The sequence below is a fragment of the Copadichromis virginalis genome, linkage group LG17 (genome assembly GCF_057382275.1).
Source record: "Copadichromis virginalis isolate Kocher_CV1m ecotype Utaka linkage group LG17, C_Virginalis_male_GT1.1, whole genome shotgun sequence".
Taxonomy (NCBI): domain Eukaryota; kingdom Metazoa; phylum Chordata; class Actinopteri; order Cichliformes; family Cichlidae; genus Copadichromis; species Copadichromis virginalis.
In genome coordinates this window covers 19,043,591-19,057,316 of record NC_140634.1, presented here as the reverse complement: position 1 = coordinate 19,057,316, position 13,726 = coordinate 19,043,591, and the positions used below count along the sequence as shown (strand labels likewise).

The window sequence follows — 13,726 nt, the reverse complement described above, 5'->3', positions numbered from 1 at the left end:
CAGACGTCCAGTTCTGGGACTTCAGTAAGCTGAAGTGAAGCTGAGCAGATAGCTAGCAGCTGTTTCACATGCAGCTGGAAAAACCTGGTTTAAAGCTAAATGATTCCAACTCAGTTTCTATAGAGTAAAGATTTGCTTTATTATTGTTATACAGAATATATTTGTAGTTTTGGAATTTTTGATGATGTCATCATGGATAGTGATTCAGTTTGAGCTGCAGTGTATTACACAACCACAGCTTTGGTCGAGCAGTTCTTCCACTTATTTTAGGAATTATTGGGGGAAAAAACTCGCAATGTCTGGCATTCTTACTGCTTTTTCCCATCAAACACAACATTTGCCTCTGTCAGTGCGCCCCAGGGTGGCTGTGGTTACAATGTAGCTTGCCATCACCGGTGTGTGAATGTGTGTGTGAATGGGTGGATGACTGGATGTGTAAAGCGCTTTGGAGTCTTTAGGGACGAGTAAAGTGCTATATAAATACAGGCCATTTACCATTTTGATTTGAATAATCAGCCATAACACCTGAGTTAAAAATAAATATTTTATTTGTTTCTGGAACAAAACTTTAGCTTTAATGCAAACATTCCCCTCCTGTTGTCAGCAGCTGAAGCAGAACAAACCACAAACTGCCAGCAGAGAGGGAACGAGTGTCAGCTGTGACCTGCACAGGTGCAAGAATCCACCAATAGGCTTAAAGTGCGCAGGAACGAGTGTGTGGTTTAAGAAACTGAAGTCTGTGGGGTTTGGAGGCCAACACTGACGCTGGAGGAGAGGACGTTTCAGCTCAGCCTGCAGAAGGAATGTGACAGCTTAAGGGTCTAAGTGAGAATGACAGGTCTGAAGAAAATTACGTTAAAGTTTGGTCTATTTATGCTCTCTAATTAGGCTGAGAAACTCTTCATGCTGGAAGCAGGTACTGAATGCATGTTAACCTCTCCTCCTGCCCCAGTGTGCTAGTGGGGGATCTCAGAGCTGGAGGTTCGTCACTAAAACGGAGGTAGCTGTGTGGTTTGCTTGTTTTGGCCTCGTCCGGCTGCTTTTTAAGGCTTTACTTTTCTAGTTTGCACAGTTTTTTTAGGAGCTCCCCATTAATGTTCGGTCCTGTAGTCCAGAGCCCTGATGTCCTCTCCTGCAGCCAGCTTCCTGTACAACTGAGACAGCTCATCACGCCGCGGCACCTTCGACTCCGGCGTGCAGGGAATATCAAAGTCTGACGACTGCTGAGACTCCGATTGGATAATTCCATCATCCCCCTCCTCCCTCTGCTTCTGCCCATCCAGCTCTGGTTGGATGATCAGGGTGTCGGGTAAACACGAGTCCATGTTCTGAGAGGAATGATTGGACTGCGAGCCGGACAGTGTCAGGCTGAAGCCATCGGGGGCAGTTTCTTCGTCGCTGAACAGATCGGGTGTCTGCGAGCCCGTCATCTCAGAGCAGCAGGACTGTGGTTGGCTCCTGAGGCTGTTCTGGCTGTCGGTCAGAGTCTCGGTGGTGAAGAAGTCCTCCCACCTCGGAGGCTGAGATGAAATGTCCTCCGGCTGTCCGGCTCCAACCTTTTCCTCGTCACCTTGCTGCTCCTCCTCCTCCTCCTCCTCGCCGTTGGACTCAGTGCAGTCGACGTAGTTATGAGCAGCAGGCTGGGCATCGGTAATGGTCAGCGGTAAAGACTCCTCCACACACACAGGGAGTGCTGTTGTTTCGAGAGTTCCCTCTACTTATAGAACAAAAGAAACAAAATCAAACAAACAGTAACAGTGAAGTACTCAGGGCAAAAAAATACTGCAACATGACATCACTTCCTGTCGTGACATTCATATCCTACAGCGCTCAGGAAAATTAAAGGGCCTACTCGATCATCTCAGCTGAACTTCCTCAGACCCCGTGAATCCATTTCAGCTGCTTTGGTGCAAATCAAAGTGACAGCAAGTAACTTGCAGACTTACCTTTTTGTACTCCCAACTTCTTCCTCACTGGTGCCACATCGAGCCCATCAAACAGCTCATCATCGCTCTCTGAGTCTGAACACACAAACACACATCAGCCTTGTTTTAATGACTGGTCTATCTTATTGAAGCAACACAACACATTCCTGCCTGTTGTTCAAACGCTTATAAAAGCGTCGCCTCCTGTGTTTGTGTGAAGAAGCTGAATGAAGGGCAACGCGTGAGAGGCAAACACGGGGCCAAGCAGTGATCTGTAAACAAGCGTGTGGCGGCAGGCCCGCGTGCTGTTATGGAGAGCACCTGTCATTACGAGTGTGTTTGTGTTACCACAAGTAGGTCGCTGCACCCTGCTGCGTTTGAGGACTCCCAGAGGTTTGTAAACAAACGCCGCCTCATCAGACTGCTTCCTGCACATCAGCTTCAACCTGATCAGACATGCAGAAATGGCGTCGTGTTAAACTGTTAGATTGTTGAATAAAGACAGCAGTAAAACCTTTTAAAGTTACCACAAGTTACATTTGATTATAAATCAAGTAAAAGTAAGTTTAGACTTTTACATTTGTACAATTAAAATGAAGTTGACTCACATCTGTGTGACTTCAGTCAGTGTTCGACCAATGGGGATGACACTGGGGTAGATGTTCACCGGCTGGAGGTATGACAGGAAGTCCTTAATCTGAAAATCAGGAGAAGCATAGCAACAGAAACAACATGAAGTCCTTTTAAAGTGGACTACTCTTCCAGCTTTGACTCTGATACAGCAGCTTTGCATGATTCACAGTTCAAAATAATTCTTACTGATATCATAGTAGTTCTTAGTGCAGTCTTCTTCTGATTGGCTGCCCCTCATAAACAAAAGGTTTGAACAGCAAATGGGTGGGGCTTTGGTTTCATTGTCCAAACAGAAATGAACATGGCCTCAAACATCAGCACTGATGCGACACAAGTATATATCTACTCATCATGGGCAAGGAATATTGAGATAATTTTGGGTTTTTAATTCTCCGAACTGTTTTCCGAACCAGAATGGAGTGATTGTTTAGCACACATCTTTAATGACTTCAAACAAGAAGGTCCAAATACAATACTGTGTGAGTGGAAGTGCGTTTACCTCGGAGTAGGAGGAGTGGAAGCTGAAACAGGCTCGGTATGAACTGCCTCCTGTCCTGCATAAACACACAAAAATACATTTGGAGCACAAAACCAGACTTTATTTCTAGTGAGTGCATGACGCTGGAGCTGTTCTTACTTTATTATGACGCTGGTCTTCTTGGTTCTTTCTCCAAACCACATCGTGGACGGTTTGATGCTGATGATGCGAAGAGGCGTCCCATCAGCAGCCGTGCATCCACACGGCAGCCGATTTCCTTGGAAAAACTCTTCATCCTACAAACAAAAATCCCAGATAAAAACGTAGTGTCGCAGGAACAGAAAGAATGAAAGAAGAAAAGATTTAGGTTTTGTATCAGAAGTGGAAATGGTTCATTATCATAAACGCAGAACTACCACAAAGTTGTTTTTCAGAAATATTGAGGTTCAGGAAAACAAATCTAAACTTCTGAAGTAAAGGAACCACGAATTTGTTTGTGAGAGACTAAAACGGGACCTTTGGGTGTCGACAAGCGTGTATCTGAGTCCTGCGGTCGGTTGTCACGTAGCTTAGGATCTCCGGCATCTTCTTGAACATCGCCAGAGTGTTGACGTGGATCTGCAGGAAAAACAGTGGACTTCATGTTACAGTGATGATTATGAGGTTAATATTTCCATCCATGCATCAGTTTCTCCCCATATTTGATGTCTGTGGTTTACCAGCTTCTGAAGTTTTACCCACCATGCCTCTAAACTTTTCATTAATAAATACTCAATGTAGCTTCCATAAGCGTGTTTTAACATGTTTTATTTTATTTTATCTTATTTTTTATTTTACTTTGCTTATGCTATTTGTATATGTACAGCACTTTGTGAACCCTTGTTTTATGTGAAAGTGCTTTATAAATAACGCTGGTATGGTATGGTATGGTATGGTGATGAAGGAAAGAAGGCTGACAAAAGAGACCTGTGTGTTGAACTCCTCTCCCAGGTTGATAAACAGGTACTCGTATCCATACGCAGCTTTACAGTTGAGCCACACAACGTGATGAGGACTCTGACTGATCCAGTTTCCAACCAACTCAGAGATTCCGGATAAACAGACCTCCTACGAACAAACAAACGAACACACCCACACACACACACACAGGCTCAAATACCGATTAAAATCATAGAAAACTGACTGCTTCTAATTCATCATAATCATCCTGAGTTATAACACAAGTTATAACAAACAAGATTTTTTAATGGAGGAAATGTCAGTGAGGTTATGACTTATTTACAATAAAAGGTTCATGTACTAAATATTAAGTTTGAGCGAGGTGTACTTAATGAACTGGCACCTGTCCCTGTGTGTTAACTGTATATCTCAGCAGTGACTGAAAACCAGCACGTACCCGCGATGGGATCTGGTAGAAGCGCGGGTCATAGAAGGTGGAGTCCAGATAGATGCTCTGAATGTCTTTGACCCTGTGAAGCGCGACACAGCGGCGTGAACTTAGTGCTCCAAAACAATCCGCATCTGAAGCTTACGTGAGCTGTCCAATCACAGCTCAAGAAGAAAACGCATTCCAGACACAGCGAATCAGAGAAACTCAGGATGAAACGAGGATGATGGCGATGTTTGGTGACTGACCTGCTGCCCGAGTGTAGGTGCTCCATTCTGGACACGTCTCCGACAGGCAACCTGAAGTCTCCTGTATACAACACGTTTCCATGGGAACCCTCAAACAGGAACCTGCGATACAAACAAACTACCAATTTGTTTGGTCTCCGATTTTCTCACCTGATCATGTGACCCCTTTAAAGTGTACACAGAACGCATTTTTGAATTCCTCGAAGTCACAGATGTTAAAGAGTGAAGTTTATTTAGCCGATTATGGAAAAATTAACAAAAACGGGAGCTTCAGACTGAGCAGGTGGGAGGGGAGGTGAAACTGAATTGTTTGTAGAAGAGATGTGTTTAAGTTCTCCTGGGTCTCCTGGTGTTTGTTATACTCTGTAACAAACCCACAAGGTTACATACTTTCTCTGTCAGTGCGCCCCAGGGTGGCTGTGGCTACAATGTAGCTTGCCATCACCAGTGTGTGAGTGTGTGTGTGAATGGGTGGATGACTGGTTGTGTAAAGCGCTTTGGGGTCCTTAGGGACTAGTAAAGCGCTATACAAATACAGGCCATTTACCATTTGACCCTGAAGTCACCTTATATCATATATTTCCTGACCAGCTGTAACAAAACCTCAATAAGTAAAAGATCAGAAGATCTAAACAATAGATTTCTCTGTGTGAGTTGTGTTCTGAGTTGTGATTAAAGTTTTGGGTGTTTTGTAAAGGATCCGCATGAAGCTTGGGAAAAGTGAAATCCTCCAAACATACAAATGTTGGTGGAAAATTAAACTCACATGACAGAGCCGGGACAGTGACCTGCTGGAAGCAACGTCACCACGACCTCTTCTTTCTGTCAGGGTTAAAAACAACAAACTCACACATATGGATGACAGGTTGCATCTACAGCTACATGTCTGACTTTTAGTAGTTTCAAATTCGACACAGAGCCAGACTCAAACCGATGAGCACCCAGTACCTCTCCTGATGCTTCGTCCACGAGAGAAATCTGAGTCGGGCTCTCGAGCTCAAGAGGAACCTGAACAGATGATTTAACAGGAGAGATAACTCACGTTATATATCTTCTGTTTAAATATTTAAAAAACAATCTGATAAAAGCAGAGATGTGTACTCACGATGTATTCCTCCCAAAAAGCGTACTTTGGATTGTTCAGCAGCAGCTCTTTGGTTACAAAGGAGCAGTAAAGCCTCACAGTGCGACTGCAAACAACAAATTTATATTCAGCCCTGAGTTACACGCTCATTAAAGCAGTGTTAGGTTTTAATTTCACAGCAGGAACAATTCATCTTTCCGATCAACCATGGGGCTGCTTGATGCCCATAACGCCCACAACAAGCAGCTGAACTGCACCCTGTGTGACATAGTAACGTTTCACAGTAAGTTTAAAAGATGGTAAATTAGTGCAGAAAGGTCACAATTGTAATTCTTCACCCGAAGTCTGAGACAAATCTCAACTTTGACTCAAATATCTGAGCATCACTGGATTAAATATCAGTTTAACAGCACCCAGGCTTCACCTGAACTGCAGCTTCCTCTTCAGCAGAGGTCCTTTCAGCCCTTTCATGTGATCTGTTCAGTGAAACAGAGAGGACACCCGCCATCAGGAGGCCACACATGTAATATGTACCGTTTCTAACAACTGTGCAGGTGCCAGGCTCACCTTTGTGACAGTGGGAGAGGAAATATGCCCGGGCATGTAGGTTCTCCCTGTCGAACCGGTCCAGAGAGATGGTGGGGTACTCCTTCATCCGACCCGCAAACGAACTCATCTTCACTGCGACTATTTTATTTCAGTTTCCTGTTAATTGTTCATGCGTACTTAACTTAACGAAACCAACATATTTTTATTCCCAATACCGGTTTGTTTGTTTGTCCCGCCCACGGAACTGAGCTCCCCTTCTTCGCTTTATTTTTAAGACCATTTAGCCAGTACTACCGCCACCCAGTGTCAACTCGAAGTCCTATATTCCTGTCGAGCTAGCGAACTCTTATCCTCTGGTATTTCATCAGAGTGAGTTTAAGATGTTCCAGTTTCTCATTTAACATTAATATAATTTTTCAGCCACCATCCCAGACTCTCTTTTCTTAATATTATTATCACCAGTGAGATGGCATGTCGTTTGTGGCCATCTAATGAAACTTTGTGACCGCTGCCCTCCAACGTAGAAGAAGAAAATTCATGGTTACCAGGTAACCAACAAGCGCAGGGTCCGTCCAAAAGTCGTCTACAGATCTTTTACTTCAAATAAAACGTTTTGGTATCTGTCGCGCGTCTGTTGGCAGAACTCCATTTAAATATTAATTTTTTTTTTAACTTTAAATTGGTCAGTCTTTTAAAACTACTTCTCCCTGAAATATTCATATAAAGTTTTAATTATATTTTCGTTGTTTTAACCCTTTAAATCACAAAAAAACTAAAAAAAAAACTAAAAAACTAAATATTTTCCTAAAAAAACATTTGAAGTAATATTTGATTGTTATTATAATTAGGCCTTTAGATGGACTAAAGATTGGCACAAACAGTCATTTCGATCGCCTTTTATTTTTTTTTTCAGGACCAGAAAATGGTCTCCAGGCGGCAAATGCTCCTCCTCTAGCCCGGAATCGGTGCATGCTCCCGGGTTGACTCGCGACGATGACCGGGGCATGTTGCGTCGGACCCCTTTTTCCAACACACACATCCGGTACCACGTCACAACAAATACGTCATTTCCTGTTGACTAAAAAAAAAAATGCACCCTCTCGTGGTCCTAGGGACCAAAAAATGGTCCGCACGATCAGCGGGCGAACCCGCTGCTTCACGCCGGAAAAGAGGCGTCATTTTCGGCAGGTCTGTCCAAGCAGCCCGCTGTTTTCCAGCAGAGGTCAAATGTGAAGCAAGGGCACCACCCGGTGGACAAATAAAAAAATTACAACTCCAAGGCCTGGGCCCTGTTTCAGGAAGCCGGTTTGGAAAACTCAGAGTGAAAAACGACACTCACGGTTGAGTAACCCCGAACTGTCCAACTCGGAATATTCGGTTTCAGAAAGGCTGATAACAATTAGTTCAGTCAACGCGGAGTTGCTTTAACCCCAAGTGAAGCGCGCGGACGAGGATACATAAAGCCCTGATAAGCGGAGCACAGATTAAGCGAGTCACCATGGAGACGGAGGGAAAGAAGGCGCGGTCAATGTATCTTACAGCGCTTGAGGCCGAAATTCTGATGGCAGCATATGCCGATAACATGCAAATTCCGCGGAAAAAAGTAACACAGCCACAGCTGCAAAAGCATGCATGGCAAAACATAGCTGACAGAGTCAATGCGTGAGTGTTAATATAAACATTGATCTAGGGATTTCCACCCATTTAACACGTTATTTTATCATATGTTATTTTATTTGTTATTTTATACATTTTATTTTGTGATGTGATGTGAGCGCAGGTGCAACCCAACAGGCCCCAAACGTGCCTGGCAGCAAGTAAAAATGAAATATAAAAATATAGTCCAAACAGGTAAGGTGTAATTGTATTATGAGCCATAGTGCTTGGTCTGTTTGTCCCATGTAAATCAATTGCAGTTAGAGGCTACATTAATTTTCTTTCTGTAAGCACTTATTGAAATTATCTGAGCACATTACAAGTACATATTTGCTTACTCTGTATGCTCAAATGTGGCCCGTTATAGCCAACAGAAAAAAAGCGGAGGCCCGAAAAACAGGTGGGGGTCCTCCACCACCACCACTCACAGAGGCTGAGCAGTTGGCCCTCAGCCAAAACAGTGGGCGCCCTGTGGCCGAAGGCATCTCTGCGGGGACATCTTCTGAGTCAATAACCCCGCAAGACACAAGTGCCTACATAAGGGGTAAATTCAAAATAATACATGATGTGCATACATCCTTTCTTCACAGTCACCTTTGCAGTGCGACACATTCATTTGATAAACCCTTTACCATAATGGATTATTTTGTAGTGAAGTTATTTTCCGACTGATTTTGCCTTCCCTCAGTCTTGGTTGTCTTTGAGAGCATAATGACAATGAAGTGTAAGGTGCTTGGTATGTTTGTTAATTGCCATTTGGTCCCTTGTAAGTTATAAGTGACCTGTATAAACCTCATATTCTATCAGTTGATGGTGATGGTGTACTGCATCTGGTGCAGCCTCCTGTTGAGCCAGACCAACATGCAGTTGTGAGTAATACTCCACAGATTATATGAGTTTACAGTAGAACAGCAATGTTGTCTATTTCTTTACTACAGGAAAATAATGAAGAAACATTGACAGCTGTTAAGGAGGAGGAAGCAACAGAGACACTTTATGAGGTTTACATCTTTTAATACTTTGTGTACAGGAAATACAGGCGACCAATAAAGCCAGTTGAACAAAAAATCTGTTTATTCTTCTTTCAACATGTTGAGGTGATGGGTCAAAAGAAATGATTGTGACATATGGTGTCTCTGACTGCTCTTCCATCTTGTATGTCCGTGGGAGGGTCAGGATGTTCATGGTTTGGATCACTGCTGATGTTTGGTTCAGAAGGACAGTGTTCTCCTCTAATTGTGGCAATGTTGTGAAGAATCACACATGCCACAATAATGTCACATGCCCTTTCTGGGGTGACCCTGAGTCTTTGCAGGCACTGGAACCGGGCCTTAAGCATTCCGATAGTCATTTCAATTCTGGCTCTTGTCCTGCAATTAGCCAGATTATATCGCTGCTGTGGGCCCGGTTCAGGGTCAGGGTAAGGGGTAAGCAAATAGGGTAAACATGGATACCCCCTATCACCAAGCAAGTAGCCAGTGAACTCTCCTAAGACAGAAGGATACACTTCAGTTCAAATGTCCCTGAAGCAATTGGTCTTTATATATTTTAAAGTATTCTCAACTCACCATGTCCAAATTTTGTGCTCAGTGTACATTCACGGAATATTTGTGAGTCATGGACAGAGCCTGGCCACTTGGCTTCCACATTTGTGATAATGTTGGCAGCATCACATATGATCTTCACAGTGCAGAGAACACAAATTAGCATCCATTACTATAATGAAATAATTTGTTAGTTTGAAATGGTACAGGGAACTATGTACCTGCACATTAATGCTGTGGAAAGACTTCCTGTTCACATAGTCTCCTTCATTTACTGAAGGAGCAATGACTGGAATGTGAGTGCCATCTGTACAGCCAATCACGCCTGGGAACCCTGAAAATAAATGTGCAATTTAAGTAGTAGTCCAAGTATCACCACATCATGAATTAAGTTTTGGTCATCCTGATACCTGCAATTTTGTGGCATCCCTCTTTGATAAATCTTGTGGGTCTGTGACCGGGGAACACCACAGACGAGTACAGGAGACGTTTCAGTGCAACTGTAACATTCCTGACTGCCCGACAGACGGTAGCCTTGGAAACGTGCTCAGCGTCACCAATATTATACAGAAAGCTCCCGTTTGCAAGAAACCGAAGTGCAATACAAATAATATGCAATGAACTGAGAGCATGTCCGCGATGTGTCACATGCGTAATATATGGCCTGAGGATGTTATCCAAATAAATTATAGATTGTGCTGAGAAACGGTAACGTTCGCACAGAAAATCATCAGGAAATGATAAAATGTCCAAACGCGCTCTGATCACTCTCTCCCGGCGGAGAGCTCTGCGGAGAATTTGGGCTTCACGATCTACTGGCTCTTCAAGGAAGTGGCACGCCATGTCCGACACTTCCTACTGTCAGGTTTCCGACAAAGGGGCGGAGACAGTCAGGGTTAGTTGTGGTAAACCTGCTAGGGGGCAGGTTAGCTTCACGGCGTGTGTCGTCATAGTGACTCACTCAGGCTGCAGCTGAACTCGCTTTGTGAAACCGAAAACCCAGAGTTTTCGTTAACTCAGGGTATACTTACTCAGTTTTTCCACTAAACCGGCTTCCTGAAACAGGGCCCTGTAGTCCAAAACAAAACCCAAGCTGGAAACCTGACGACCCCTTTGACCGTATTTTTTCTGGCGTGAAAAATAGCGTTTATAATGGGTTTCAATGGGACAATTTTTGTCCAAAGGCATAAAGGTGGATGCATTGCTGTAGCTTAGCCATTTTAGGCTAATTTAATGAATTTACACCACAATTAAACAAAAAAAGTAAAAAAAAAATTCTTTGACAAATTTGGCTTTAATCCACTCAACACAGTGAAAATGGTTTAAAACTAAAAATTCAAAAGACAATAAATGTCCTTAAGAGCCTCCAAGGGTTAACCCTTGGAGGTACCTTAAAAATGCATCCACCTTTGTGCCTAAGGACAATAAATGTCCATTCCTCAAAAAGTGCTATAAAAACTTTATATATTCATATTTTTTTTCACTTTAAATTGGTCAGTCTTTTAAAACTACTTCTCCCTGAAATATTCATATAAAGTTTTAATAATATTTTCGTTGTTTTAACCCTTTAAATCCCAGTTTCATTACATGAGCGCCCTGTTTTTTTAGCCCCAAAAAACAAAAAAACTAAATATTTTCCAAAAAAAACATTTGAAGTAATATTTGATTGTTATTATAATTAGGCCTTTAGATGGACTAAAGATTGGCACCAAGAGTCATTTCGATCGCCTTTTATTTTTTTTCCAGGAGCGCATTTCATAAAATGCACACTATCGACCACGCCCAAAAAGTGCAATAAAAATATTAAAAAAGCCAAATTATAACATTTTTCTAAATGCAAATGAATTATATATTGTTATTTACTTGTTGTTGTTTTTTGTCTCGATCTTTCAGCATGGCTTACATATGGACATGACGTTTTTTCTCAGAATTCTCAGAATCAGAATCAGAATGGGGTTTATTGCCAAATGTTGAGCAGGTTTACAACATTAGGAAATTGCTGCGGTGCTTCAGTGCAAACATAGTGTCATAAATAGCACTTAAATAGACATGAAAAAATAAAAGTAGGGATAAGAATTAAAAGTGCTACGTAGAAAGATATGTGCATGAGATATACATGAGATATATACATGAGAATAAGAATTAAGAGTGCTACGTTGAAAGATATATACATAAGTGCAGGTGGTGATCAGTGCCAATCATGGAATGATGCAGTGACACAGCGTAGGGTCATGTGTTAGTGGCGGGTACAGTCATATGGTTATTGTTCATGTGTCCAACAGCAGAGGGGAAGAAACTGTTCTTATGGCGAGAGGTTCTGGTGCGAATGGACCGGAGCCTCCTGCCTGAGGGGAGCAGGTCAAACAGACTGTGTCCAGGGTGAGAAGGGTCAGCTGAGATCCGAGCTGCACGCCGCAATGTCCTGGAGGTGTACAGGTCCTGCAAAGATGGGAGTCTGCAGCCAATCACCTTCTCAGCAGAGCGCACAACACGCTGCAGTCTCTGTTTGTCCCTGATAGTGGCTCCAGCGTACCACACGGTGATGGAGGAGGTGAGGATGGACTCGATGATTGCAGTGTAGAACTGCATCATCGTCCGTGTTGGCAGGTTGAATTTCTTCAGCTGCCTCAGGAAGTACATCCTCTGCTGGGCTTTCTTGATGACGGAGGTGATGGTGGGCTCCCACTTCAGGTCCTGGGTGATGGTGGTACCCAGGAAGCGGAATGAGTCCACAGAGGTGATGGGGGTGTCAGTCAGGATGATGGGGGGGAGTGGGGCTGTGTGCTGCCTGAAGTCCACAATAATCTCCACTGTCTTCTGGGCATTCAGCACCAGGTTGTTGTGGCTGCACCAGGACACCAGACGTTCAACCTCCCTCCTGTAGGCAGACTCATCCCTGTCCGAGATGAGTCCAATAACAGTGGTGTCATCTGCAAACTTGATTAGCTTGACAGACTGGTGGGTGGAGGTGCAGCAGTTGGTGTACAGGGAGAAGAGCAGAGGAGAAAGAACACAGCCCTGAGGGGAGCCGGTGCTGATGGTCCGGGAGTCCGAGACATTCTTTCCCAGCCTCACATGCTGCTTCCTGTCCGTCAGGAAGTCAGTGATCCACCGGCAGATGGGATCAGGCACATTCATCTGGGAAAGCTTGTCTCAGAGATGGTCTGGAAGGATGGTGTTGAAGGCAGAGCTGAAGTCCACAAACAGGATCCTGGCGTAGGTTCCTGGGGAGTCCAGATGCTGCAGGAACAAAACAATATGGCCACTTTTTTCCCCGGTGGCCTAATCCTCTTCCGTACTTACATGTAATACAAAAAGAAAAATGTAATAGTTTGGGGGGCTATCCCAGCTACGACCGAGAGGCAAAGGGTTTTAAATTATTTAAAATATTTTTAAAATAAAATGGAGCTTTTGGGATTATTTCAATGCCGATTACCGGAGGAACAGAATGATACGTTTAACATCTTCTGCAGTATCTAAGGAGCTACTTTTTAATAAAATCTAAAAAGAACTAAAATGATATTTAACCACTTTGTTAAGCCGATACCAGTTTTCAAGAAAGTCCAACAGAATATTTTTTATAGCATTAGTATATACATACATACACACTTACATAAATAATACAAACTTAAATTTACAAAATACAGTATTTAAAATCCTGCTTGTAGGTATTAAATCGACATGACTTACTTCCAGCAAAATCCGATAACTAGCGGGGAGATCTGTTTGTATGGGCTTAAAACCTGGGCCCTTGTGCTTTTGTTTACATCAGGCTGGAGCCTTACTGTGACCTGTCGTGTTCACTGATAACTGAGCCAAAGTCCATGTGCAGAGCGGAAGGACGCTGACTGCAAATCTGGAAAAACGGAGCACCAAAGAATACAGATCAGATATTTTAGTAATTCAATCATATATATACATATATATATATATATATATATATATATATATATATATATATATATATATATATATATATAATCATATTCTTTAACAGATGAATTAATTCAGCACTGAGCACACAGTTTTCTAACCCTGTAAACCACCTGAGCTGATATAATATGAAAATAATAGGGTTTTTATTTCCACGAGAGTTAGACAGTAGTTAGAAAAACCGATTTAATTATCAAACAATCAGTTTTACTGATGGTTTATAGATAATAATGCTTGTGTAAGAAGTTAGACTCAAGGCCCAAAAGTGAGTCACGTTATCTTGAAGTGA

At 42.8% G+C, this 13,726-nt stretch overlaps 1 protein-coding gene across 2 annotated transcripts; it reads right to left on the bottom strand.

Moving 5' to 3' along the window:
• Positions 1–530: 530 nt before the first annotated feature.
• dclre1c (DNA cross-link repair 1C, PSO2 homolog (S. cerevisiae)) lies at positions 531–6,860 on the bottom strand. 2 transcript variants are annotated; one of them, XM_085437018.1, is made up of 15 exons: positions 6,323–6,860; positions 6,180–6,231; positions 5,777–5,861; positions 5,620–5,679; positions 5,438–5,493; positions 4,672–4,773; positions 4,433–4,505; positions 4,003–4,143; positions 3,553–3,654; positions 3,196–3,332; positions 3,058–3,112; positions 2,534–2,622; positions 2,274–2,371; positions 1,947–2,021; positions 531–1,717 (listed from the first exon to the last, which is right to left on the bottom strand). In XM_085437018.1, exons 1-15 carry the CDS (start codon positions 6,429–6,431, stop codon positions 1,092–1,094), a joined length of 1,860 nt encoding a protein of 619 aa, XP_085293144.1. In that variant the 5' UTR covers positions 6,432–6,860; the 3' UTR covers positions 531–1,091. The 2 variants fall into 2 exon arrangements, with proteins under 2 accessions (XP_085293144.1, XP_085293146.1); XM_085437020.1 differs by having other exon boundaries at positions 531–1,714.
• Between the last annotated feature and the right edge of the window lie 6,866 nt (positions 6,861–13,726).